Below are 24,574 nucleotides of genomic sequence, written 5' to 3' on the forward strand. Positions count from 1 at the left end.
AGTTGACAGGTGGGAGTTATAGCAAGAAACTAATTAAAAACTATACAAGAGCACTGGAGACATTAGGTATGGACTAATATCTTTATTGTTAGACGAAAAATATCAGAGAACGAAACTTGTATGTAATACAGCTGCTCGCACTACCATTAGTGCTAGTGCAGGTTGCTGAATCAGATACAAGCAGCGACACAAAAATGGCGGAGCCTGAAACTTAGACGCTATTGGCAAGCTCGAGATACGTTTGCCTGGACTCCCTCTTTTCATCCGCCAACATGGGTAATATATCAATATAGACGAGTACATCCATCCATCCATCCAACTAAACGTACTGACTGTGTTTCTCTCATCCAGGTATCAGTCGCGACTCCAGGCACAAGAAAGCGTAAGTTTTCCAACAAAAAATCGAATCGATACGTCTTAAGCGAGATTCAACATTGTGGAAGAAATTGGGAGGAATGGGCCACCGGATATTGTCCCAAATCTCTCTGTCAACAATTTGACATTTGGAAATTTGGGAAAAAGGGGGAAGTAACAATTTGTGCATGCGTGAGTACTAATTACATTGTGCATCTCTTTAATTTATTACAGTGCCACCGGTGCTAGACGCTCTCACTACCGTAAGAAGAGAAAGTAAGCAATAATCGAGTTTTATTTTCCTCCCAAAATTGAACGATCGTCGGTCCCAAAAATGTCAATTGGAAAATTAACCTTACGGTATAATAATTGCTACTGTTTAGGTTCGAGTTGGGCCGCCCTGCCGCCAACACCAAGCTTGGTGCTAAGCGTGTCCACACCGTCCGTACTCGTGGTGGTAACACCAAGTACAGAGCTTTGCGTTTGGAAGCCGGTAACTTTTCGTGGGCTTCTGAAGGTCAGGCCCGCAAGACCCGTGTCTTGACTGTCGTGTACAACGCCTCCAACAACGAGTTGGTCCGTACCAACACCTTGGTCAAGGGTGCCATCATCCAGGTCGATGCCACTCCCTTCCGTCAGTACTACGAAGGTTTCTACGGTCTTCCTTTGGGCAAGAAGAAGCTCACTGAGGCCAAGGCTGCTGAATTCGATGCTGCTGTCAACGCCAAGTCTGAGCAGCGCAAGAAGAAGTGGGAAGAGCGCCGTGCTAACTCTGCCGTCGATTCTCTTTTGGATGACCAGTTCGCTGCCGGCCGTTTGTATGGTAAGTAACATTAGAAAACAATGCTTGACTGTGTGGATAAAATCTCAATGAACATGCTTTAATAATCGATATCAATCACTTAGCCCGCATTGCCTCCCGTCCCGGTCAGTCTGGCCGCTGCGATGGTTACATCTTGGAAGGCAAGGAACTTGAATTCTATCTCAAGAAGATCAAGGTAAGAATTAGTTGTTTGACTGACTACCGAAATTCATACATGTCTTGATCTGCTTACTTACTCTCTCTTGTAGTCTCGCAAGTAAATTATTTTGCAAGCGTAGATTGGTATTTTGATGATGATAATAAATTAGGATGGAAACTTTTTCCAAAAGAATATTTCGATTTGCTTTTATGTGTGATGCATTTGCGTGAAGTCCTTTGTTTTCAAAGTACATGTATAATAGTTTGTGGCTTCAAAATGGATAAAGCAGTCTGCTCAATCGACGCCATACTAAAACCATCAACGATGCTTCAGGTTTGCAGTGTTTTGCACTTGAAGCCTTGGAATTTAAAAAAACAGATAAACTTTATAGGTACACCGATACAAAGATCCATTGACCAGTGTAACTTGTAGTTCATACATATGTGTTATCTTAGAATCACTCATATTCTAAATATCAGCGATCTCAATACCACATCGTTCACTCGATAAGAGATAGAAAGTGAGTTGGTTATTTAACAACATTATTGTTCTTCCAACCTCTTCCTTAATCCAAGACTATCAGTATCAGTTACCACAGCCGAAACATTTCCAAAAAAATTGATAGTACAACTTGCATCCTCTACCAACCGAGCAAACTTTATTATGTACACCGAATATCGTTATGCTATTGCGTGCGGAAAAAAAAAGATGCGAAGAGAAGAGATAATGCATTGGCGACGCACGGCGACAAAAACATGTACAGTCGATGATACTGTTGTATAGAAACAATCACCAGAAGAATGGTATAGTATTCGCCCGAGAAATTTGTTGTGATGTGATGCAAGTGCTCATACTTCATCTCGATCAAAGGCAGTTTCAACATAGAAATTGAAACTTGAAAAACAGCAGTGCAAAGAAAAAAAGAGACGTTGGGAGATGTGTGCTTAAAAATGTTACTTGTTTGTTACTGTGTAAAACGCAAGGTCTGCTTTTGCACGGTTTTCAAACGTCGGTTTTCCCGTCGTCAGTATGACAGTTTTCCGGTTACATAAAGGGCTCACCGAGCGTTCGAGCTAACAGAAAGTCATGTTGATTGGTTTCTGGCTGATTGCAAAATGCTTCAAGATACTATCGATCAGATTGAGCAGTTTGATACTAAAAACGAATTTCACTATCTAAACAGCAAATTGCTTTGACGTCGATTTCAGATTGATTAAGGTTCAAGATATACTAAAAGTAATCTGATTCATTTTGCAGCTGATCTTTAAATTGACATTGTCTTTCCGTCCTCCTCCATTCCCCCTTTCCCTTTTCCCACTTGATATATTTACATACATACAATAGAAAATAATGTTCAAACTGGCTGCTACTCAACGACATACCTCACGACACTTGATATCCTTAAGCACATTTTCAAATCGACGATTACCTCGACTCCTTCACACCACTTCAATACTTGCTTCACAGCAACCACAACAGCAAGTTCAACTACACCAACAGCAGCAACAGAATGAAGCAGTAACGACAGCACCTCCTCCTCCCTCTCCAAAACATAATGCTTTTCAAGATCTATTGGGATTAACAAGCCCTAGTCCGGATCTAAAGAACACATTTTATCAACGCCAATTACCAACGACATTGGTGCGATTCTCCTCCCAGGACGGTAAAAAGCTTTTTCGCTCGGCCATGGAGGCAGGTCATGCCGAAGGATTCTTTTCATTGACGGGTAACTTTACGACTCAGTCTGAGCCAGCATACTGTGGCCCAAGTTCTTGTAAGTTCAAACTGTCTTTATTCACATGCTTCGTATGGGCAGTGTTCAATTTTATTCATGAAAACAACAATGAGTGTAGTGGCCATGGTGCTGAATGCGCTTGAAGTGGATCCCAAACGACGCTGGAAAGGAAACTGGCGTTGGTATTCAGGTAAAAACCGCTTTTGTCAGAGAAATTCAAGCGCTGGTTGAACTCAATAGATGTATATACACAGACGAACTACTCGAATGCTGCTCCTCCAAAGAAGATATGAAAAAGAATGGCATAACATTCGACAAGTTTGCATGTCTGGCGAAATGCCATAGCGACGTAGTAGTGAAACGTGGCAACGACTTTACGCTAGAAGAGTTCAAGAAGGATGTGGAAAACGTAACGACTCGGTCGGATGAGTTTATTGTCATTTCGTTTTCGAGAAAGACACTCGGACAGACGGGCGACGGCCATTTCTCGCCCATTGGGGCCTACAATCCAGAGACGCAGATGGTGTTGGTGCTGGACACGGCACGATACAAGTATCCTAGCTATTGGTGTCCTATTGAGACGCTGTACGAATCCATGAAGCCAATTGACAAAGAGACCGGTCGACCGCGCGGATACTTTTTATTAAGCTACGACGCTGACCATCCTCCCATCAGCCTTTGCGGTGTACAGCAGAAAAGACCAAAGAACAATAACAATACGGCCACCATCGAAAACAATCACTCATCATCGTCATCACCATCATCATTATCATCATCACAACACCCACTAGCACAGCAAGGCGTTGCACCGGTAGCATTGAATTGGTCAACGCTTGCCAAAAGTTTCTGCAAACGAATTCCCGAAAATATGTGGATTGAGAAACCACGGACTTTGGAGCATGTTGTTCAGCTGGTGCTGAGAAACGTGCCGCCGGAGTATACCGTGATCCTCGCCAACCAATCCTTCCGCCAGTCGCCCAACGAATACATCGACAAGCTACTCCAAGACACTGCCCAATCCGCTTTATACCCCATTGTGCTGGATGCACTCTACAGCCCGGACAACAAGAACAACGGACGTCTCGACGTCGTCGACCACCATGCTGCGTTTGCCACTCTGTTTGTGCTGGGATCTCCTCGCATGCTGTATACATCGCTTCCACGTGATCTGCAAGAGACGCTTGATCGATATAGAAAGGACGAGTACATGAGCGACGTGGTGAAGCGGGAAGTAGATAGAATCTCTGTAGAGGTCACCGAGTTGACAAAGACGTTCTGTACATGTGGTCCTGGATGGACTGATCCTTTGAAAGAGTGTTAAAAAAATAGATTTTTTACAGAACAAAAAAAGAAGAAGAAACAGATGCGTGTGTGTGTGTGTGTGAGTTTATTTTTTGTTTGTCATACTATTTGACCATTTTTCTCACTTGCCTATTTCGGCTCCTCTTTCTACATTCAATTGCAACCACCAATAATAATTATAATAACTCACCTTTCTTTCTTCCTTCCTTCCCCCACCAACGCATTACACACTCACAAAAATAATTCAAGCCAATGCCTTCACCACCAAAACCATGGGAGCAGAATTCCGGCTCTGCGGCAACAGCAGCTACGAGTGCAATCACTTCTCCTTCTGCTGCTGCTGCTGCTGCAACAACATCCGGCTTTGATTCATTTTCTTCTGATGCTCCAGCTGTCCCCGCAAGATCGACTGCTACAAATGCGCTTAATCGACCAGGGAGTAAGCCACATCGTTCTAGTACTCGCTTTTGTTCTCCATTGTCGCAGTAAACAGAGCAAAGTTGTATTAAACGATTTCTTTTTTCTATTCAATGTAAATTAGCACTCGGCACAACGACGGGTTATGGAAGCACTGGCTACGGTACAACAGGCTATGGAACGACAGGCTATGGTACTACAGGCTATGGTTCAACAGGCTATGGCTCAACAGGCTATGGTGGCTACGGTGGCTACGGTAGCAGTTATGGTGGTGGCTACGGCGGTTACGGTGGTCTTGGTAGCAGCTACGGCGGTTATGGAGGTGGCTACAACAGATTCGGCAGCAGCTATGGTGGCTATGGCGGCGGCTATGGCAACCGTTTTGGAGGAGGGGGCATGTACGGCAACCGGATGGGCGGACCCGAAGGAGAAATGCCCCTTACACAGCGCATGGAAGCCGGCACACGACCAGCCTTTGAAGTCATTGAACAGATCGTCGGTGCTTTTGGAGGGTTTGCACAAATGCTCGACTCGACGTTTATGGCGACCCACTCGAGTTTCATGGCCATGATGGGCATGGCAGAACAACTCGGCTTCTTGCGCAGCTATCTCGGCCAGGTGTTTAGCGTCTTTGCGATCTATCGTCTCGTCAAGAAATACATCAACAAGGCCTTGGGTCGTGTTGAGGCAGGCCGACCTACCGAAATGAATTTCATGGAGTTCCAACAATTTGAAAACAAGGCTGCTGGACAGGCCGCAGGACCCAAGATCTCTAAAAAGCCTATCCTGATCTTTTTGTTCATGGTCGTCGGCTTGCCTTACTTGATGCACAAACTGATCCAGTTGATCACACACAAGCAGCAGCTGGAGCAGCAGAATAACCCGCAAATGAGCGATCCCATGATGGCGTCGTTGGGCAAGATCGACCCGGCCAAGCTCGAGTTTGCGCGCGCTACGTACGACTTTGGGGCTGAATCACAGATGGAGTTGTCGCTCAAAAAGGGCGATATTGTTGCCATTCTGTCAAAAACTGACCCAGTAACGAACCAGCAGAGCCAGTGGTGGCGAGGACGACTGCGTGATGGACGCATGGGCATGTTCCCGGCCAATTATGTCGAGATTGTGCAAAAAGCAGGAGCAACACAAGCTGCCATAGACGAATCGGCTGCCCAACCAGATGAGAAGCCACAACCATCCACACCTACACCTACTACTACCACCACGACCACCACCACCACTAGCTCATCATCTCCACAGTAATAGCCGTTCCATATTACACTACGATTCCCCATTTCATTCACTATTATTATTATTCTCCCACACACCCGCCATAGTATATATATATATATATTATCTTTCTTCTGTACATGCCTCATTTTATAAAAAACAATAACAACAAAACATCTGGTGATACCGTGCTATTTGTCAATAGAAAAACTCGCAATTATTTCACATAAATCGTATCTTTAATCTTGTTTCCCGTACAATAACCTGATCCGGCCACTGTTCAACCAGCATTTCCAGCCATTTCCGACGCGTTGAATCCGGTTGTGCTTGGATCCAAGCGTCCACCTGGGTATTCCGTTGAATGACGGCCCAGCGTACCAGTATCTTATCCTTGAGAATCTCGTTTGGCGCCAACTCGCCGGGCACGTGATTCAAAAACAACATAATGTCCATTTGATCTGTCGCAATCATCCGACCCGCACTGGGCCTGACGAAATAGCGTTCCATCAGACTTGACTGACTTTCCGAAGCAGCAGCAGCAGCTGGCCATCTGCTGCTGGGTGTGTGCAATAACAAAGTGTCTGACGAGTGACGACGACTGCGTGCGCGTTGGAGTCTGGCATTGCTTGTCAGAAACTTGAATACAATAATGTGGTCGTCCGGTGTGACATTTTGGAGCGAAAAAGTCAATGTTTGTCCACGCTGCAAGGGCGATTTGAAACACAAATGCGCCCGTTTCTTGTGATGTTTTTTCTTTTTTGTCTTTATCGCTGTCTGTTCATCATTGTCGTCGTCGTCGTCGTCGTCTTTGTTGTCGTCCAATGGAGTGGTGAACACCGTTGGCTCGTCGGCTTCTTGTTCGTGTTGGATAATGCTGCTGCGCCGCAACCCGCCGTCCTGTTGCATGATGATGTCCAAGTACGGAGGCGAGGCCGGTGGCAGCGGAGGTGCATTTCGGAACCTCGGGACAGGACTTGGCTCAATAAACGTGACGCGTTCCAAAGAGTGTCGTTGACGTCGTTGTCGTCGTCGCTCGGCCACGGCTTGTGCGTCTCTCAGCAAGATGCCCTTGTCGTCGTTTCGGGCTCGTCGTGAGGAGGGTGCTGCTGTTGTAATGATGATTTTTTCAGAGAGCTCTTTGTTGTACTGTTCCTGTCCTGCAACAACCTCGTTAACATCTTCTTTGCTGCTGCTGCTGTTGTTGTTGTTGTTGTCGTGCTTGGACGAGGGTGTCTCAGTGGTAGCCGTATTCGTACTGCTGAATGAAGGGAGAAGGAAACGTTTGAATTTGGTATAGGAGACCAAGGATGAGGCGGACGAGGAGGCGGATGACGATATTACTGAGGACATGTCGTCGTCTTTCGTTTTGTTGCTCGTACAAAGAGCCCCCGTACTGCTGCGTCGCCAGCTCTTTAAGCTCTTCCAAAAGCTGACTTTGGTGGGTTGCTTGGCTGTCATGGATAGAAACGACCGACCGCTTTTTGCGCTGGTCGTGCTTTTTTCGCTGTACATGGATGCCGCATACTGCTTTCTCATTATTGTGTGGGGTGTGGGGTGGAGGGGGGAAAGGGGTGGAAAGAGGAAAAGGGGAGAAGAAAGGCGCACGTTCTCTCCACTCTTGCTTAAACTGCACATAAAAAAGACACACATCGGAAAGTCCAAGAATTGGGGGAAAAAGCATGAAAAAAGAAAAAACACAGGGAACTTTAAAGCAGATAATGTTTATTGTTTATCTCGAGGATAGTGGTGGTGGTAGCAGGTATTGGCAGCAAGTAGCAAATAATGATGGTGGGTAGTACTATCTACTTTGTACGTAAGAGTGTGGTGGGCGGAGCAGGGTCATTGTTTGCGGTCTGATGACAAACGTAGAATGGGTGGTTGACGATGGTAATAGTAGTGGTAGTAGTAGTAGTAGTAGTAGTAATAATAATGAAATGTATGCTTATGGAGGACATGTTGGACACAGATACTCCAAGGCCGGCTGCGTTACCATCCGGGTTTGAGGGTCGTGTAGGATCGAATAAGTCAAGATCCATTGCAGCCGATGTGCCAGCCTATAACAACAACAACAAACAAAGCCAGCCATCCCCCCCCCGATATGTTAAAAGAAAAAGCTCACTTTTTTTGTTGTTGCGTTACTAAACTCACCATAGCCGTAGTTGCCACCATCGCAGGGTAGTTTTCTCTGCCCCACGAAGAGCACGGAACCCGTCCCAGAAAGTCAAGCCGCGCATCGAGTTCTTGCTGCGACCATACAGATCGACCCACTTGCTTACTTGCTCACGACGCTGGATCAACAATGTGTTGTTGTGGTAGTGTGCCAATGCCTGGGCGACTCGCTCCGTGTAGATGGGCAGGCTGAACCAGTCCCGTACGGAGCGAGGATGGTGCGGTAATGTCGTCAAGGGCGACAGACGAAGATGCATGATCAGCGTGGCAGGAATAGCAAACATCCAATGGTATCCAAGTTCACGGAGTGCTTATCAAGAGAGAGCAGTGGTGTTATTGTTGTTGCATGCGCTTGTCTGTTTACAAAACAATAATGTGCTGCATTCCTTACATGTAAATGTATCCAGCATGGTAATCTTTCCGCGATGCTTCTTGTCAAAATACGCCACGCGCTTTGACACTTCTTGTTCGCCGACAACCTCCTCATCGACATTGTTGGTACAGGAGGCAGAAGACGAAGAGGAGGCAGCAGCAGCAGCAGCAACAACGATGGCGTTCGAAGAAGCTTTTGTAGGAAGCACATAGGAGTTTTCGTCTACTATGAGAATGTTCTCTTCTTTATCTTCTTCTTGTCTCTTGTGCTGTTGTTGTTGTTGTTGTTTTTGCTCCTCCTTGTTGGTTTCTGCTTCTTTCTCCTTGCTACGCTCTTTGTTGTTACTATTGTTTCGCTCTTGGGCCACCTCCCTACTGTCTCGTGACGACGGCGGTGGAGATGATGATGTTGATGGTACCACCACCAACGGTGGAGGCGCCTCCTTATGATCTTCGCGTCGCAAAGAAAAAGAAGCCACTGACAGCTCCTCAACACTCCTTGTCGTCAAACTATAATCGCTGGCACTGAGTGGGACGGAGGAGGGGGATGTGGGCGATATGGGTGGAGACGGGCCTGGAGCGGCAGCGGGTACAACGACAATGGAGGCTGAAAAAAAAAAAAAGAAATTATTCAACCGCTACTTTTCAATATGCACAAGGCCATGGTAATACCAAAAAAAAAAAAAAAAAAAAAAGAAAGAAATTACGCCCGGACGGTGCTTCTTACATGATTGTTTGTTGGCAAATACGCCAGAAGGCGGGGTCGTAGGCTTTGGCGAAGAGACAGCCCGCTGTCGTTGTTCAATCGATGCTGCTCTAGTACGATCGAATGAGGCCCGCTGTCGGTCATAATGGTCCAAATTGGATGTGGTAGAAGTCTTGCGCGACCGATAGCCGTCATGTGGTGCAATGATAGATCTGTCAGCCGTTTTCTCAGGCCGCGCATGATGCTGGTGGCTACTACTAGTACTCGTGCCGATGGACGACGATTGAAAGTCACTAAACTTGCTATCTTTGGTGCTGCTCGTAGCAGAGGGCTTCATGAGAGCGTCGTGGAATTCGTCCTCGTCTGTTTCGGTTGTGGTCAGACTGGACTGTGACAGATTGCTGGTTGACGACGTATTCTTCATGTTGTGTGCATCATCATCCACAACGTCCTCGTCGTCGTCGTCGCCCGAACCAGCAGTGCCCGTGGCATGATGATTGTCCTTTTTGCCTCTAGCACGCTAAGTATACATCAATGGAGAGGCCGAGGCGAGGCGATGTATATACAGAAAAGAAACAAAAAAAAAAGTGGCGATATATATTTTTATCTTTAAGGGGAACCTGTTTCTCTCATGTGTTGGCTCTGTTACTGTTGTGTCGAGTCGTACCTGCAGGAAATGGCGAACCTTTCTTCCGGCTCGTTTTGTGAAGCCTCGCTTTACGGTCGTCTTCTTTTCGTCGGGGGTTGCCATGGTAGTTGTGTCGTCCTGCCGAGTAACGTAGAAACGCAAGTAATGCAATTAATTCAGTTGCTGTTGTTGTTGTTGTTGTTGTTGTTGCTATGGCTATGCTTTGTACCTTGGCAACGTGGGGGCGGGCTTACAAAAGAAATTGACTGCGTGGAAAGGCAGAAAAAAGTGGTGGTACTGGGGTGGGGGGAGGGGCAGAAAAGAAGAAGAAAAAGGGTAAAAAGTGAAAGAGTGAAAGAGTGAAAGAGAAAAAAGAAACAGGCGAGAGAGGCTTGAAGAAGGAGAACAGAGAGATTATGGTAAGGTGCGTTGAAGTCTAATTCTTTTTGGAGTCTTTGGATGAGCGGCAGTTCAATTCTTTTTTTTTTGCGGTAATGGCGATTCCAATGCCGTTCAGCACCAAGACTACTGCTTTACTACATATACTCGTAGTAGTACTTAAAAAGCTACTCATGCTCCTATCTACCAGTAGCATGGTGCGTCGATCATGGGCATAATTCAAAGGTGGACTAGCCCATATCTGGGGTGCTGCATGCTTATTTATACTCGTACTATCATTGCGCGAGGGCGGCACACTGCTTGCTGCTAGTAGTAGTGAGTAAAAAGAGAAAAGACCCATCAGTTTCCCCATCGACCGACAACATCCGCTTAGCTAACATGGAGAGCAGAAGAACTAGGAATAGCTGGTTTTGTTTGTCTGTGCATTTAGCATTCGTACTCCACTTTTGACATGTGAAAAGGCTCATCCACCCACGTATTCACTGCTCTGCTCATAGTCTTCTCTAAAGCAAATAGAGCAAAGAAGGAGAGGGGGGGGAGGAGAAGCACGGACCATGGGATCCATAGGATGCTGCCCATAAAGAAGAGAGCTTGTTTGTGTTTGGCCATGCCGGTTTGTTTGATTCTCACGCGCCCCGGTGATGTTGCACGCCCGCACATCAGGCCTACTTGCCATAATAACTTGGCTGCACCCTCTCTCTCTCTCTGTCTCTCTATCTCTATCTCTATTTCGCGCGGCCCTCCAACTCCCCAACATGCTGCATGTAATGTCATGTAATGTAAAAAAAAAAACCGTAGCCTGTGAGTTCGATTTGACGCCGTGCATGGCTACCTCTCAACAGCGGGAACATTGTTCAAGATGGTAAAAGTCAGTGTTGGAAACGTTTTTCCAAACACACTTTTCGGGTGGAGCGGATGAATCAGGCAATCCTTTCTATACGAATTCCCTTTGAGTGAGTGACTACGGTCGAGGCGAGAGAGTAAAAAGGAGATGGCTGAAACAAACAATCGGTAACAACAACAACAACAACAACGACGACGACGACGACAAAAACAAACAAACGAAAAAAAGCACGAGACAAAAAAAAGGCCCTTGTGTAACATCATCGGGGTCTCGCCTTGGTTAAGCAAAATGCCCGTTCTCGTACTCTTTATGCAATTGGTTTTTTTAGCAGCGGCGAGACCGACAGGCGGGGGAGAGGCACAGGGAGAGGCGATGGTTGGGGTACTTGGCTTCTCATTCGCCAAACGACAGTGTCTGAATCTTTTGGCAGGCGAGGATGGATTGGTTACGATCAAAACCGGAAACTGCTATTTCGGGCGATTGAGCGGGAGGGAGGCCTCACACACACACAGAGAGAGCTTGAGGGACCATAAAGGAAGAACTGTGGACTGGACTCGGTAAAGGGTGGCTGTTTGTGCGTGTGTACGCTGCTGCTGCTGCTGCTGTTTGTTGTGTTGTGCTGTGTTGCGCGAACAAGGCAAACGAACGAACGAACGAAAGAGGAGGTCTCTCTTCTTTTTTTTTTCCCTCTTCTTTTTAAAGTTTGCCCTCTTTTCTTTTTTTCACTTTACGCTTCTTTTCTTCTTTTTAACTCTCTTTTTTCTCCTTTGGACTTCTTTCCACCATACACTCACCACACTTGAAGCCTCAACTAGTATCATCATCATCATTAACAACAACAACAACAACAACAACACCAGCACTTTACCAACAACAACAGCAACAACAACAACCAAAACGGCAACCCACGATTCTCCTTTTCGCTTCTTCTTGTACAGCTCAATTCCTGGTCGACGAGCCTCCATGACGACGCGACCGCCATCACCTGCAACGCCGCCTACCGAGACCCCAGGTCGAGTACAAGTCGTGGCCACCGGTAGTACTAGCACTTCTCCCTTGTCGTCGTCACCTGCTGCTGCAGGTCTAGCCTCAGCAGCAGTCCTACCAACAACAGCAACCACTACTACTACTACTACTTTGAATAGCCATAATAATAATAATAATAGTAGTAGTAACCATGCCAACAACCCTACATTGACGAACACGACTACGGCGCAGGCAGCAGCTGCACCGTTCCCGTTTATACCCCGCTCCTATCAACAAGCGAGCACCACTGCCACAACGTTCGGTCAACGGTTCAAAGCTGCAGGACTGCCACTGTCCTTTCCTCGTCTCTACTCCGGACCCTTGTTTGCTGCACCCTCCGTCTCTGTCAACCACACCCACATTGTCAGTAGCATAGGTCCTATCACGCCTCCACTGACAATCGACCACTCTACATCGTCCCCGATACCCTCATGCTCCACCGGCGGCAGCGACACATCACCGCCCTCATCCACAGCACTGGCGGCACCAGGGAAATCAACGACAGTCATACCAAAACGCCAGATATACAAAGTTGTTCATGATAAAGATTACTGCATGTTTCGGATCACGCTGGATAACAAAAGAATAGGTAAAATACACTAGTCCCCCCCCACCCTGACATTCATAACAAGAGTTGCCAGCCAAGAATTATTATTATTAAACGATGGATCATCATCATTACAGCGGCACTCTGCTACCTGCCAACGCGGTTCTCATGGATGGTCGAGTTTTATCACACAGTAAGAAGAACAAGCTGTTGTTGTTGCTGCTGCTGCTGCTGCTGCACTGTTATTTATTGACTGCTATATACATAGGAGATTCCAACTGCATATCGTGATCTTGGATTGGGCGATCGATTGGTGGTCCATGGGTTCCAATGGGCCGAGACCGCGAAGCTGCTGGTCATCCCTACGTGTCCCTTTGTCCGGCGATACCTGGCCAAGAATAAGGCAGCCTATGATTGTGTCGTGCAAAGTGAAAATGAAGGCTTGTCGCGTCTATTAACACCACCTTCTTCTGAAGAAGATGCTGTCGTGACTGTAGAATAATCAAATATAAATGTTTAGCAACACAACCCATCCGTTCTTTCGTTGTCACTACTACTACTCCTACTCCTACTATCCTACTACTACTACTGCTGCTGCTGCTGCTGCTGCTACTATTTTTACTAGCAAGTATTGTATCACCACCACTACCTTCAAAAGAAAAACACTTACAAGCATCCACATATTACATATACACACACAATCAAGCATTTCCTTATTAAATACGTTGGCTTTTTCTTCTTTCCCTTTCACAAATGTTAAATAATAAACTCTCCATTTTTCTGCATTAATTTTACTACTATCTTTAAAAACAAAACAAAATAAAAAGACGCGTCGATTTTGAGCTCTGAGACGCAGCTCTTTCACCCTCCCCTTTCTTATTCTCGTCTCCCAAAAAAAAATAGAACTTTGTAACAACCGCATCCCAATCACTGACACACCTCTTCTTTTCGCCGAATTAACCGACAAAACAACCTCTTTTCAAAAAAAAATGACAAAGATCCCAGCCCTTCGACCCCAGTGTCGAAAGTGCGATTTAGGTTACAGGGACACATATCGACTCGTGGTCCGATCCGATCCGGAAAGCGAACTACGTTTTTTGTTTCATGGACATCGCGATGAGAGTCTTTATTCATTACTGCAGCGTCTGTTAGAGCAGTTTCCAGACGAATGGGCCAGGGAGGTGGTTTATTATTTCTACATTGATGTGGGTGGATCGTATTACCCAGTAGAACATTCATTCTGGCTTCGAGGTATAGAAATTACCCTTTTTTTTTCTTTTTGACACGCCTTCCTACCCATGCCGCCCCTAATCTTGTCTTTTCTTTTTTTTTTTTTTGGGACGCGTACATAGATAAGGATCATATTCTTGTCACGACGATCGAGGACGAATCGCAATTACCTAATGTCAGTATGAATGCAGGTGAGTAGCTATTTTCCCATAAAAAGAAAAGGGGGGGGGTTTTGACAACAAAAGACTAAATAATCTTTGATGATAAAAAGTACATGCAAGTTTACGTCCTGAAATCCAACTGCAGCTGCACCAAGAAGAAGGCATCGAACGGATGATGGGAATGGAAAGGTCGTATCGAGGTGGTATCCTCGCCGATGATGCAAGTATTTCTCATGGCTCCAATATTTTTACATGAAAAACGCAATCATGATTAGCTGCTAACTTTTTACTTGCTTTAGATGGGTCTGGGCAAGGTAAGAAAGAAAGAAAAAAGAGATGGAGGGATAGGGAAGCTAATCTCTCTCTCTTTTCTCTTTATAGACATTACAAATGTTGACATTGATTATGCGGCAACAACCGAAGCTTGATATCAGAGCATGCACTTTGGTTGTCGTCCCTTCGCGCGGTGTAAGCTATAGAACGGTCAAAAAAGGAGGGATTCCATCCAATTAACCCCACTCTTTCTTTCTATGATAGGTGGCAGATCAGTGGGCTGAAGAGATCCGAACAAAGACGACCTATGGTAGTTTGCCGTACTTTATCTACAACGAAGAAACGTCTATGCTACTTGAACGTAAGGAGGTGTATGGAAGAGCTGGAGGGGGGGGATTGATACAGCGTATGAATAGGACTCTGACTCTTTTTTTTTTTTTTTTTTGGTGATCTGTGGGACGTGGTTATGCAGAACCATGCTTCCGCGTTGTGATAACCACGTATGATCGATTAAGAGCAGAATTCCGAAACAGACAACTGACAGGCGTATCGGCGCCACTGGTGGATATGGATTGGCACCGCGTGATTCTCGGTACCTGTATACACTTTTTTTTTTTTTTTGTGCAAGAGATCGAGTCTAACCAATAATAATATATATATATATATATATATCTGTATACTCAGATGAATCCAACAAAGTCCGAACAATGAAGACGGCCATTACTGAAGCTGTTTTGGAATTGAAGGCTCGTTATCGATGGTGTTTGACGGGAACACCGTTACAGGTAAAGAATACGATCAAAGGAGAGAATACATTGGGTTTTTCTCATCATCCAAGTGTAAAAAAAAAAAAACTTCTAGAACGAAATCGCCGAACTCTATCCAATCTTTGCCTTTTTGGAAATCCCGGTCGAAAGTAACTTGAGGGGCAATGTGGATTACATTTCAACGCTACTGAAACGACACATGCTTCGACGCACGAAAAAGAGTCTGCTGACATCATTGACCATCCTACCACAAAAGGAAGAGCGTGTTGTTTTGGAATTCACGGACCCAGAACGCGCGTTATACGATTACTTGGAGCGTATTTTGTACAAACGCATTCGTGACTCCAAAGATAACGATACGAATGAATACAGTACATCCATGACGGCCGCTGCATTACTCTATCTTCGTCTTAAACAAAGTACGTCCTTTTGCCTCCCCCCCCCCCACATACATCCCCCAATGGTAATAACGGTTTTACTTTTTTGCCTTTAGCATGTGGACATTTTAGAATCCTGTTGAACAAGTTTCCAGATCTGATTCCGGCTGTCCAGCAGTCTTCAGCAGATGAGGTGATTGAACGATTGGATACGGACGAAGAAGTACGGGCGCAGAATCACAATGAAGAGACCGAAGTGAACGAAGCATTTGATATTATTGAGAGTTTCTAGTAAGTTCCAAACACACACACACACACACACACACACATGTAGCCAAACCCCCCCCCCCCAAATCTAAAGTTGCTGTTTGTCATGTGACTCTCCCCATGTAAACATCTGATTGACTAATATCGGGGAATTAGTGTGCAATTCCACGAAGACGAGCAACCACCTGACATGGATGCATTGCAAAAACTGCCGTTCCTGCAGCATTCGACCAAAGTGGGTTGGCTGATCAAATTCTTGAGAGACACCTTGAATAAGGGCAGACTCGATAAGATTGTGGTCGTCACTCAGGTAAAAAAGAAAAGAACCCTGTTACTAAATGTTTATTATTAAATAACCTCTGTTTCTCCGGGTTTATATTGTAGTTTGTCGATCTGCTTCAGGAAATTTCAAGCGTCCTCAGTTCTATCAATATTCGTCACAATTGCTGTGAGTGAATCAATGACGATTTGGTTGGAAGAAAACAAAAAGGGCTTACTGACAGGCGGCATTATTTCAATTAGACCATGGCGATATGAGCGGCTCTGCACGCATGGTCAGTCTTCGTCAATTCAACCATCATGCTGAAATCAGAGTGATGCTATTGTCACTTAAAGCAGGTGGTGTGGGTCTAAACTTGCAGCGCGCAAATCACATGGTGATTCTCGATCGATGGCAAGTAAATAAAGCTACTGTCTTGTATAATTAAACCCCCTATACTAAATGTGTCTTTTGTGTTTTTCTATGGAGATTAGGTGGAATCCAGGTAAGTTGTGTTGATAGGGCAAAGATATTAGAGACTGCTGACATTATCTTGATTCTTTCTTGCTTAAACATTCAAAAAGCTACAATGGGTAACGTATCACACACACACACACACAGACACAGACACAGCAAACATGGTACCCGAAAGGTGTCTAAACTTTATCTCCTTTCAAAAATCCTGTAGAGCAAGCAATTGCACGCATCCATCGCATGACACAGAACAAGCAGACGTTTATCCATACTGTGGTCATCAAGGACACTGTTGAGGAAAACCTAATGGACAACGTGCTGAAGAAGAAGGTGCGTTGCGCGTGTCTGAGAGAAAGAATGAACCTTATTTATAATGATTAATCATCCTCTCTTTTTTTTTTTCCAAACAACAGAGCGATCTCTTCAAGTCTGTTGTCGAGAACAAGAACGCTGAAGAAGAGGACGAGGACGAGGACGAGGATGCTGTGATGCTAGATGGATAATACTGCATTTCACTTTTTCTTTTTTTCTCCCCTGGGGCAGGACCCTTTGTATAGTATTCTTTCTTTCTTTCATGTTTTCAATGACCGCTCATCAAATTGTTGCCACCGCATTGATCAACGGGCATTTCCATTGGTGCAACTTGGATATGAGGGATCATCGTGGTGCTGCAAAAGCCAATTCTAATACTGCCCAGGCCCAATTGTCTGATGTAAAGGAAATGGGTGGATCGCCACCCTGTTTCAGAATTGTTTGCGTGGTGCTTATCCCTGCAGTGTTCCCCATTGCAATTGACAAAAACGTTACAAGTGTGTGCGCGTGTGTGTCATCGCTCTCTCTCTCTCTCTCTCTCTCTTCTCTTCTCTAATTCTTCTCTAAACATTATCACGAACAGTGTGCGTGCACACCCAAATAAGAAACACACACACACACACACACACACACACACAATGCGGAGCTTTTAGCTTGAGCTTTTTTACAACCAAAAAAAAAAAACTATATTGGATCAGATCATGTGCGATACGTATTAGAACTTTGCGCTACCTCGAACCCTTTTTTTTTTCTGTTGAACCTCGTTTTTCTCTTTCACTCTCTTTACACCCGTTTTCTTTTTTCTTCAAGAGAAACTTTCAAGTTTTTGTTTTGTTCTCTCTCTCTCTTTTTTTTTTTTAAATTCTTGGATCCAGGCAACCCGCTTTTTTCAGTGTTAAAAGCGAATGACTCCGAGATGCAAGACAGTAAATGGTCACCATCTCAGGAATCTCTGCCCAGCTATATGGCCCTTTCAAATAGCAACTACTCCTACCGCGATTCACCATCGCACGCGCCACCGCCACCACCACCACCACCTCCTCCCTCAGCAACAGCAGCAGCAGCAGCATCTACTGATATGGCTACAGAGTCTTCGATGCATGGGTAAGCAACTTGTTTTTTCCTCTTTTCTGGACGTTTCAAGGTGGAAATTATCAAGGGGCAGAGGGTGTGTGCTTGAAGCAGTAAAAGGATCATCAGAAAGAATGAGTGGTATTGAGTAGCATATGGAGTGAGCCAGTGAGTGAGGGAATGAGTAGGATGGTTGGTATTGTGCAAGTGGGTGTTGCACATACGCAAGAGGGGCTTTGAACTTTAGGTCTTTTAACACTACTGTTGTAACCCAGAATGGGAAAAGGAACTTTTTTACATTGTTGGGAGTTCTGACGAGAGAAGAAGAAGAAAGTGTATTGACGATGAAATAAAAACAAACTAGATTGATGTCAATGACACAGCCAGGCACGCCTCGACCCGACGCAGCGTCGTTGCCACCCACACCGCTCCAGGGCAACAAGTCGCCTAGCAGCAGCAACAGCAGCAGTGGAGGAAGCAATGGTGGGGCCGCACGCCCCACGTTACCGGCGCGGCCAGCCAGTTTCACGAGCATGACAACTTTCCCGTCTCATCCATACAATCAATTCGCCGGCCCAATCAGAAAACGGAGAACAGAATCCATCTTTTCATTTGAGATGGGCCCGTCGTTCACGTCGACAAAGCAGCTTCAAGAACTGCTCAGTCTGGATCAGTCGAATGGGTATGGACAAGATCACTCCCCTCCTCCCCCCCTATGCATTCTCTTATATAGATACTCATAAGCAAACACACACACCTTGTTACTAGATACCAAATACAACTTCATGCAAAGATGGACCGAGGCTTTTTTCGCGCGGACCAGGACTGGGCATGCTATCGGCGCAATTATTTCCAGGTCAGTGGCACCTTTGACGTCCACGGCATCAACTACCTCTTGCAAGGCCCCGAAGTGCCTTGCCTGCTTCGTAAATCCGAGCAGGAGCTCTACCAGGTCGAATACTTCTCGATTGGGGTTAGCGCATGTGTCTCAAACAATGCAGACAAGAAAATCGAATTAGTGCAACACACGCCGAAAAGAGACAAGGGGCCCCAAATCATCCCAAAACCACAGCCTGTGCGTGCTGGCGGCAACCTCCATCTGGCCTCCGTCGGCTCCAGCCATCACATTGTCACCTTTGAGCGCATGCAGTTCAAGACCGCCACCGCCAACAACGGCAAGCGACGCGCGGCCCAACAGTACTATGAGATCGTGATTGATCTGTACGCCAACACCAGCCAGGGCGAGGAGATCCGTGTCGCTACGTGTCATTCTGCCCCGCTCGTCGTTCGTGGTCGAAGCCCGGGCCATTATGCAGATTCGCATACGCGTTATCGCCACAACATGACTGCCCCACAAGAAGATCCAGCAGCTGCCGCTGCCGCCGCCGCCGCCGCTGCTGCTGCTGCTGTAGGCATGCCGCCTCCACCACCGCCTCCACCACCTCCTCCTGCACCTCCAGGTGTCAATGCAGAACGAGGACTTCCACCGCCGCCGCGGTATCTTAGCTTGCCCACATCTCCTGTGAGTGATCTGGGCCCTTACTCTCCTTACTATGGCTATCCTTCCGCTGTTGGGTATCAGCAAACGCAACATCCCAATGAAAACCAGCAGCAGCAGCAGCAGCAACCTCCTCCTCCTCCTCCACCGCCGCAACCACAACACTATGGACCGTCGTCATCCTCATCAGACTCATATTTCCAAGGCAATCGTTTAGATTCTGAGAACAAGACGTCATCCACCGCAGAAATGATGACCCAAAGCCCTTATTACTCTGATTCATACGGTTCGCGTCCTCCCGAGAACGACACAAAGTACTTTACCATGCGACACGATCAGCAACAACAACAACAACCTCCGCCGCCACAGCCGTCCTCGCCTTACCCTCCTTTTGCTACAGGCCATCATCATCATCATCATCAACCATTACCGCCACCTCCACAGCATCACCATCATCAACAACAACCACCGCCACCCTCAGCTCCTCAGGCACCTCCACAGCAGCAGCAGCAGCAACATTACAATGATTATCCTTACAGTTCCGCGCCCTCATCCTCGGCACTCCATGCTCAACACCATCACCACTAAAAAAAAAAAAATGAAAAAGAATTTTGACTTTCACACTTGCAAAAAAGAAAAGAAAAAAATCACAAAAATATAATGACAAGAGAGACGGACGCGAGTGTTATTCGGAGGGGAAGGCAGGCTGGGCCGGTCCCCTCTCTCTCTCTCCCTCCTACTCTCTCCTTCACGCACACATATTCTCTATCCTTTCTCTAAACGGGCGCTGGCTAACGAGGTCTTTATTATTATTTTTTTGGTGGGAAAAAGTGACAGAAAGCCGCGGATTTAGACATTATATACAAGTTATTTCTCCCCCCCCTCCTCCTCCTCCTCCTCCCCCATCATCATCATCATCAGCATCATGTGCTCACTTTCTATATCGCCTTTCTCTCTCTCTCTCTATTTTTTTTTTTTGCACGGGTTAATTCTTATATATTTATGCTTTGTTTTTTCCCTTTGCTATATTGAACAGCACCTCTTAATTTCTATATCTATACTGTCCCTTCTTTTTGTTGCTACCACCTCTTTCATATAGCTATTTTTTTATATTATGTATCATTAAACTTACTACTACTACTACTACTACTACTACTACTACTACTATATAGTAACTAGTTTATTGCCAACTATAGTAAATACCATCACTTTTGTTTTCTGCATGTGTTTTTATTTTTCATCTGTTCCTGCTGTTGTGTGTGTGTGTGTGTAACATTAAAAAAGATGTGCAACTGTCGGTGCGTGCAAAAGCGTACAAAATATCCAAAAAGCGGGTAGTACTTACGGTATGTGTGAGGAGGGCCTATATCAATCGTCGGAGAGTAATACTACTGCTATCGCCGTCGCAACTCTACGCTTGATCCATGATTCTCCCTGATAGACTATGATTAACTTGGAAAAAAAAAAAAAGTCATTGCCTTGCGACAGCATCTTTATTATGACCAAGGGGTTCCAGCACAGAGCCTTTGTTATAACTTTGCTCTATGTGTGAGAAAAAAAAAAAAAGAGAACTAATAGCTTTGAATAACACAACACCAAATATATCCAAATTGAAGCATGACACCAACATTCTTCTCTTGTTTTCTTCCAAACTTCTAATAGGGTGCTACTTTAAAGGCTTGTACTATGGATGGATGTAAGCAAGTAAAAGACCCTCTTCTTACATCATCATCACATCACCTGTATACTGAAAAGTGCACGCTGTCTTGTGAGGATACCGTGTAGTAGCACGTACAGTAGTTTAAACACATGCATATCCTCCATTGTATGTAGTAGCATATATTCTGTAACACCTTGTTAAATGAGATTAACTTTTTTTATCTAGTCAAAAAAAGATATGTTCACCGTTTTTTGAGCTATTTGAGTAACAGCAGTCAAGGGTGGTTACCGTCCACCCATCGTTAGCTATACTACTATATTTAATCATCAAATAAATTATATTTCTCGGTTTGCCTTTCCCAATAGCACACCTGCTTTTATTCTTCCTCATTTGCCTTACGAGTTACTATTCGCTCCTTTCCTCGTAGCCCTGCACTCTATGCTACCAATCCTTTCTTAAACCCAAGGAGGCACATATTTTTCGCTTTGCTATGATACTACATACGTTATTTATAATGTAGTTATCTGGATGCGTGATAAATGGACAGTAGTGCAGTACTATGTCAATGATCATCGACTTCTTTCCCGTGTATTTAAAACAGTCTACATCAACCTACAGTAAATCCTCGTTAATTTCATAGCGTGAACTCCCAAAATTTGTGTCATAATAGTGAGGGCTTAAAATTAGCGAGATAAATCAACGGGTGTGAAGTTACATGAGGTTGACTGTATGACAAAGTATTAGCTCTTTGATCATCTGGTCTTCCCGGCTGTATCTTCTGAGAAGTGTTTTACTATTAGAACAGGGAGAGATTAGGTTTTGCATTGGATATATGAAAAAAAGGTAGTAAGGCATGTTAAAACGACGCTTTCATTAAAAAGCCCAGATACTTCCCACCAGTAGCTCGATATCAGCAAAACCTAACAAAAGCAATTTGCTTCTTTAAATTAATAGTGTTGTTTGTCTTGTTCATGTTTACTGTATCAAAGCACGCACCCCTCCAGAACCAAAACTGGCTAGTACCTTCGCCTGTTGTGTAGCCTGCGTGTGGCCTCTGTGCGAACGTCTTCAATCCACTTCTTGCGTTCGCTGCTAGTTTTTAATATTTAAAAGAGAATACAGAGCGCAAACACATTTTTAAATACACTGTGTGGTAAAACACATTATTACACTGTCCAAGACATCATCAGTAGATAAGATATTTGGTTAATGTCAAAAGTATACACAGACAACTACCACGGCAACCAGCTAAGCATTGTAGCATAGACACAATCCATCCGAATTTGTAAAGCACGGAAACACTATACTCGGATTATCCAGCTTATGTAAGCAGTAGCAGTACGATTGCCATTATATCATGAATGTGGAAGATATTACACCTGTACAACGAGGGGCGGCTATAAGCCGATACTGTATGGACTGACGCAATATGATGCATAGGCGTATGTCGTTAGTGATCTCTTGATATCCTTTACGATAATTTAGAAAGAGAAGGTCTGCTTATGATGCACTTAGAATGGATGTCTTGTCACAAAAAAAAAAAAGGCACCTGGCAGTGGCAGGTGGAAACGAGCGGATGGGCGATGATAGCGGATAGTGTTATGCAAGCTAATCAATACTTATCATCAGCTAGTTCGGGCACCGTTTCACTGTGTCGATCCACGCCTGCCGGCTATCGCACATGCGATGAAGACTGCTGTCTTCGCACGTCGCTTTTGCTCCCAACCCAAAACCACTCTTCTATGCATCGCCATCGTTCAAGCGATCTGGTCAGCACATTGGTTTTTCATATTCGAAGGCCACCCTTTCATTCCGCAGGCAGTAGCTGCTCATGCCACTGCCATCTATCACCGCACATATAAATAGGTTTCTCTTTTCCGTCACTTCTCTGTTCCTCATTTTCTCATACATGTATTCACACCCAATAGTCCGTCACTCCTCTGGACACTCTGTTGGGAATAAGTTTTGCCTCCAGACCATAAAAAAAATACTTATGATCAGAATGATTGGGCGTGTACTAGTTTTGGTTAGCGCCAAGCTCAAGCAAGGGATCAAAGGGTCTCGGTACAGTGTCTACCGTCAATGTTGCTTATGTTGAATACGAGATTATTTTTGGATTTGTACCGCGTCGATATTGGCCGGTGAACAATAGCTTCGGATGATAACGATATATTCGCGCAAGGTGTTGGCTTGGAGTAAGTATGTGCTGAATGTCGTATCCAGCTTCCTGATGGGATAAGTGAGCCATTGTAGAAAGTCTCGGCCGTTGTTGGATTAACCATGGTGCGATGTGGTGGCGTGTGTAACAAACAAAAGACGCACTCTTAATTAAGTATCAAGTATATACCACTTCCCTCAGCTGATGTATGATACATGTGAAAAAAAAATGCGAAAAAAAGAAAACAAAAAAAAACAGGATGGTGGGCTCGTAGCCTCAGAACACTTTTTTTTCTTTTCGATTATTTTCGCGAGCACGACTACGCGGCCACAGAAAGTAACAAAAAAAAAGTGTCAAAGTGTTGTGATCGTGTTACTATTGCTGCCATTGTTCCCTGTATTGTTAACACGGGCCTGTTGATGGTGGGGGGAGGGGTGTTCTTACCTATTTTAGTTTAAAAAAACCAGTTTTTCGGCACGTACCCTCCGAACATTTTTTTTCGTTACGATTAATTTCGCAAACACGACTACGCGACCACAGAAAGTAACAAAAAAAGTGTGAAAGTAACAAAAAAAAGTGTGATCGTGTTGCTATTGCTGCCTGTATTGTTAGCACGGGGCTGGACGTGTTTTTTCAAAACCAAAAAAAACAAACATAAATACGCCAGGGCATTTTAATTTTTTCTCTTCACTCTTTCTTCTCTTCACTTTTCTCTTCCCTTCACTCCCTTGGATCCTCCTGGTCTTTCTCTTGGCTCTTCCCTTGGTTCTGGTCTTCCCCTCGCTCTGGCTCTTCCCTTGGTCCTGGTCTTGCCTCTGTCGGTCCTGGTCTCAGCCTTTTTCCCGTGGTCCCCTGGCTGCCTACAACCGGTCCTGCTTGGGCTGTCTAGTCTGGCGTTCAACGGTGTTGGTCACAACCGGTCTTCAGGCGAGATCAGAGGACGGAGAAATCCTTTCGGTTTTTCGCCATAGAAATATGGTAGTGTCCTTTCGGTTGGATGCCTTGTCTGCTGGTCTGGTCTGGTCTGCCATGGTGGGGCTCGCATGAGGAGCCAGGTGCCACCGTAAATCGCGTTCGACTCCTAGGACTCGACTCTCGGCAATCGACTGTCTGGAAGTTGACTGTCTGGTATTCGACGCTCGGCATTCGACGCTCGGCATTCGACTCTCGGCATTCGACTCTCAGCGATCAACTCTCTGGCATTCGACTCTCGGCATTCGACTCTCGGCAATCGACACTCGGCAATCAGCTCCCAGCTTCAGTGTTCGACTCCCAGCATCGGAGTATCCAGTAAGCAGCTCCTCCAGCATTCGACAACAGCAGCAAATTTTTCTTTTTTTGGGTGTTTCGAGAGTCAATTCTTTCTCCTACCCCACCCC

General features: G+C 45.3%; 15 protein-coding genes across 15 annotated transcripts; 11 read left to right on the plus strand and 4 right to left on the minus strand.

Annotated features, from left to right (window-relative positions):
* The first annotated feature begins 258 nt into the window (after positions 1–258).
* Positions 259–1,632, plus strand: BDB00DRAFT_806808 (ribosomal protein S8e/ribosomal biogenesis NSA2). Its single transcript, XM_053122293.1, has 5 exons — positions 259–276; positions 352–382; positions 589–630; positions 738–1,177; positions 1,261–1,632. Exons 1-5 carry the CDS (start codon positions 273–275, stop codon positions 1,398–1,400), a joined length of 657 nt encoding a protein of 218 aa, XP_052983372.1. The 5' UTR covers positions 259–272; the 3' UTR covers positions 1,401–1,632.
* A 1,034-nt stretch (positions 1,633–2,666) lies between these two features.
* BDB00DRAFT_757470 (Phytochelatin synthase-domain-containing protein) lies at positions 2,667–4,372 on the plus strand (the record flags this gene model as incomplete). Its single annotated transcript, XM_053118990.1, has 3 exons — positions 2,667–3,090; positions 3,170–3,241; positions 3,339–4,372. 3 exons carry the CDS (start codon positions 2,667–2,669, stop codon positions 4,370–4,372), a joined length of 1,530 nt encoding a protein of 509 aa, XP_052983373.1.
* A 514-nt stretch (positions 4,373–4,886) lies between these two features.
* On the plus strand, positions 4,887–6,125 carry BDB00DRAFT_54345 (Peroxin 13, N-terminal region-domain-containing protein). The gene has a single exon (XM_053117797.1). It carries the CDS (start codon positions 5,167–5,169, stop codon positions 6,028–6,030), a length of 864 nt encoding a protein of 287 aa, XP_052983374.1. The 5' UTR covers positions 4,887–5,166; the 3' UTR covers positions 6,031–6,125.
* A 94-nt stretch (positions 6,126–6,219) lies between these two features.
* BDB00DRAFT_881862 (uncharacterized protein) lies at positions 6,220–6,903 on the minus strand (the record flags this gene model as incomplete). The annotated part of the gene is made up of 2 exons (XM_053128107.1): positions 6,220–6,508; positions 6,584–6,903. The coding sequence occupies 2 exons, from the start codon at positions 6,901–6,903 to the stop codon at positions 6,220–6,222; spliced, it is 609 nt and encodes a 202-aa protein (XP_052983375.1).
* A 776-nt stretch (positions 6,904–7,679) lies between these two features.
* Positions 7,680–10,289, minus strand: BDB00DRAFT_806819 (uncharacterized protein). Its single transcript, XM_053122294.1, has 5 exons — positions 9,912–10,289; positions 9,266–9,764; positions 8,558–9,145; positions 8,146–8,476; positions 7,680–8,051 (listed from the first exon to the last, which is right to left on the minus strand). The coding sequence occupies exons 1-5, from the start codon at positions 9,993–9,995 to the stop codon at positions 7,940–7,942; spliced, it is 1,614 nt and encodes a 537-aa protein (XP_052983376.1). The 5' UTR covers positions 9,996–10,289; the 3' UTR covers positions 7,680–7,939.
* Position 10,290: 1 nt separating this feature from the next.
* Positions 10,291–10,670, minus strand: BDB00DRAFT_806828 (uncharacterized protein). Its single transcript, XM_053122295.1, has one exon. The coding sequence runs from the start codon at positions 10,621–10,623 to the stop codon at positions 10,309–10,311; it is 315 nt and encodes a 104-aa protein (XP_052983377.1). The 5' UTR covers positions 10,624–10,670; the 3' UTR covers positions 10,291–10,308.
* A 242-nt stretch (positions 10,671–10,912) lies between these two features.
* Positions 10,913–11,780, minus strand: BDB00DRAFT_806829 (uncharacterized protein). The gene has a single exon (XM_053122296.1). It carries the CDS (start codon positions 11,376–11,378, stop codon positions 11,100–11,102), a length of 279 nt encoding a protein of 92 aa, XP_052983378.1. The 5' UTR covers positions 11,379–11,780; the 3' UTR covers positions 10,913–11,099.
* Positions 11,781–11,877: 97 nt separating this feature from the next.
* BDB00DRAFT_54530 (uncharacterized protein) lies at positions 11,878–13,001 on the plus strand. The gene has a single exon (XM_053117803.1). It carries the CDS (start codon positions 12,079–12,081, stop codon positions 12,742–12,744), a length of 666 nt encoding a protein of 221 aa, XP_052983379.1. The 5' UTR covers positions 11,878–12,078; the 3' UTR covers positions 12,745–13,001.
* BDB00DRAFT_757392 (uncharacterized protein) lies at positions 12,822–13,190 on the plus strand (the record flags this gene model as incomplete). Its single annotated transcript, XM_053118984.1, has 2 exons — positions 12,822–12,881; positions 12,957–13,190. Coding segments are annotated over 2 exons (294 nt in total), but the record flags the coding sequence as incomplete, so codon positions are not given.
* A 1,016-nt stretch (positions 13,191–14,206) lies between these two features.
* On the plus strand, positions 14,207–16,615 carry BDB00DRAFT_806837 (SNF2 family N-terminal domain-containing protein). Its single transcript, XM_053122297.1, has 11 exons — positions 14,207–14,299; positions 14,379–14,393; positions 14,461–14,547; positions 14,617–14,713; positions 14,825–14,944; positions 15,037–15,137; positions 15,214–15,538; positions 15,613–15,787; positions 15,920–16,073; positions 16,148–16,211; positions 16,286–16,615. Exons 1-11 carry the CDS (start codon positions 14,252–14,254, stop codon positions 16,468–16,470), a joined length of 1,371 nt encoding a protein of 456 aa, XP_052983381.1. The 5' UTR covers positions 14,207–14,251; the 3' UTR covers positions 16,471–16,615.
* A 464-nt stretch (positions 16,616–17,079) lies between these two features.
* BDB00DRAFT_868950 (uncharacterized protein) lies at positions 17,080–17,916 on the plus strand (the record flags this gene model as incomplete). Its single annotated transcript, XM_053126530.1, has 2 exons — positions 17,080–17,305; positions 17,684–17,916. 2 exons carry the CDS (start codon positions 17,080–17,082, stop codon positions 17,914–17,916), a joined length of 459 nt encoding a protein of 152 aa, XP_052983382.1.
* Positions 17,917–18,253: 337 nt separating this feature from the next.
* On the plus strand, positions 18,254–19,965 carry BDB00DRAFT_868951 (uncharacterized protein; the record flags this gene model as incomplete). Its single annotated transcript, XM_053126531.1, has 2 exons — positions 18,254–18,561; positions 18,648–19,965. 2 exons carry the CDS (start codon positions 18,254–18,256, stop codon positions 19,963–19,965), a joined length of 1,626 nt encoding a protein of 541 aa, XP_052983383.1.
* Positions 19,966–22,717: 2,752 nt separating this feature from the next.
* On the plus strand, positions 22,718–22,994 carry BDB00DRAFT_806846 (uncharacterized protein). Its single transcript, XM_053122298.1, has one exon. The coding sequence runs from the start codon at positions 22,724–22,726 to the stop codon at positions 22,901–22,903; it is 180 nt and encodes a 59-aa protein (XP_052983384.1). The 5' UTR covers positions 22,718–22,723; the 3' UTR covers positions 22,904–22,994.
* An 888-nt stretch (positions 22,995–23,882) lies between these two features.
* BDB00DRAFT_926331 (uncharacterized protein) lies at positions 23,883–24,556 on the plus strand (the record flags this gene model as incomplete). Its single annotated transcript, XM_053128840.1, has 2 exons — positions 23,883–24,207; positions 24,281–24,556. A coding segment is annotated over one exon (284 nt), but the record flags the coding sequence as incomplete, so codon positions are not given.
* Positions 24,171–24,489, plus strand: BDB00DRAFT_868952 (uncharacterized protein; the record flags this gene model as incomplete). Its single annotated transcript, XM_053126532.1, has 2 exons — positions 24,171–24,207; positions 24,281–24,489. The coding sequence occupies 2 exons, from the start codon at positions 24,171–24,173 to the stop codon at positions 24,487–24,489; spliced, it is 246 nt and encodes an 81-aa protein (XP_052983386.1).
* Positions 24,557–24,574: the final 18 nt, after the last annotated feature.

Source organism: Zychaea mexicana, assembly GCF_025766255.1.
Source record: "Zychaea mexicana strain RSA 1403 chromosome Unknown BDB00scaffold_11, whole genome shotgun sequence".
Lineage (NCBI taxonomy): Eukaryota > Fungi > Mucoromycota > Mucoromycetes > Mucorales > Lichtheimiaceae > Zychaea > Zychaea mexicana.

Bases quoted from the DNA above. Each gene is read 5' to 3' on its own strand.
- BDB00DRAFT_806808 (XM_053122293.1), top strand. The intron at 631-737 runs GTAAGCAATAAT...GCTACTGTTTAG, and splicing joins CACTACCGTAAGAAGAGAAA to GTTCGAGTTGGGCCGCCCTG. The intron at 1,178-1,260 runs GTAAGTAACATT...TCAATCACTTAG, and splicing joins CGCTGCCGGCCGTTTGTATG to CCCGCATTGCCTCCCGTCCC.
- BDB00DRAFT_54345 (XM_053117797.1), top strand. From the start codon at position 5,167: ATGTACGGCAACCGGATGGGCGGACCCGAAGGAGAAATGCCCCTTACA.
- BDB00DRAFT_806819 (XM_053122294.1), bottom strand. From the start codon at position 9,995: ATGGCAACCCCCGACGAAAAGAAGACGACCGTAAAGCGAGGCTTCACA. The intron at 9,146-9,265 runs GTAAGAAGCACC...TTTTTTTTTCAG, and splicing joins ATTTGCCAACAAACAATCAT to CCTCCATTGTCGTTGTACCC. The intron at 8,052-8,145 runs GTGAGTTTAGTA...TTGTTGTTATAG, and splicing joins TGGTGGCAACTACGGCTATG to GCTGGCACATCGGCTGCAAT.
- BDB00DRAFT_806828 (XM_053122295.1), bottom strand. From the start codon at position 10,623: ATGGGGAAACTGATGGGTCTTTTCTCTTTTTACTCACTACTACTAGCA.
- BDB00DRAFT_806829 (XM_053122296.1), bottom strand. From the start codon at position 11,378: ATGATGTTACACAAGGGCCTTTTTTTTGTCTCGTGCTTTTTTTCGTTT.
- BDB00DRAFT_54530 (XM_053117803.1), top strand. From the start codon at position 12,079: ATGACGACGCGACCGCCATCACCTGCAACGCCGCCTACCGAGACCCCA.
- BDB00DRAFT_806837 (XM_053122297.1), top strand. From the start codon at position 14,252: ATGATGGGAATGGAAAGGTCGTATCGAGGTGGTATCCTCGCCGATGAT. The intron at 14,945-15,036 runs GTACCTGTATAC...CTGTATACTCAG, and splicing joins TTGGCACCGCGTGATTCTCG to ATGAATCCAACAAAGTCCGA. The intron at 15,788-15,919 runs GTAAGTTCCAAA...TCGGGGAATTAG, and splicing joins GATATTATTGAGAGTTTCTA to TGTGCAATTCCACGAAGACG.
- BDB00DRAFT_806846 (XM_053122298.1), top strand. From the start codon at position 22,724: ATGAAGACTGCTGTCTTCGCACGTCGCTTTTGCTCCCAACCCAAAACC.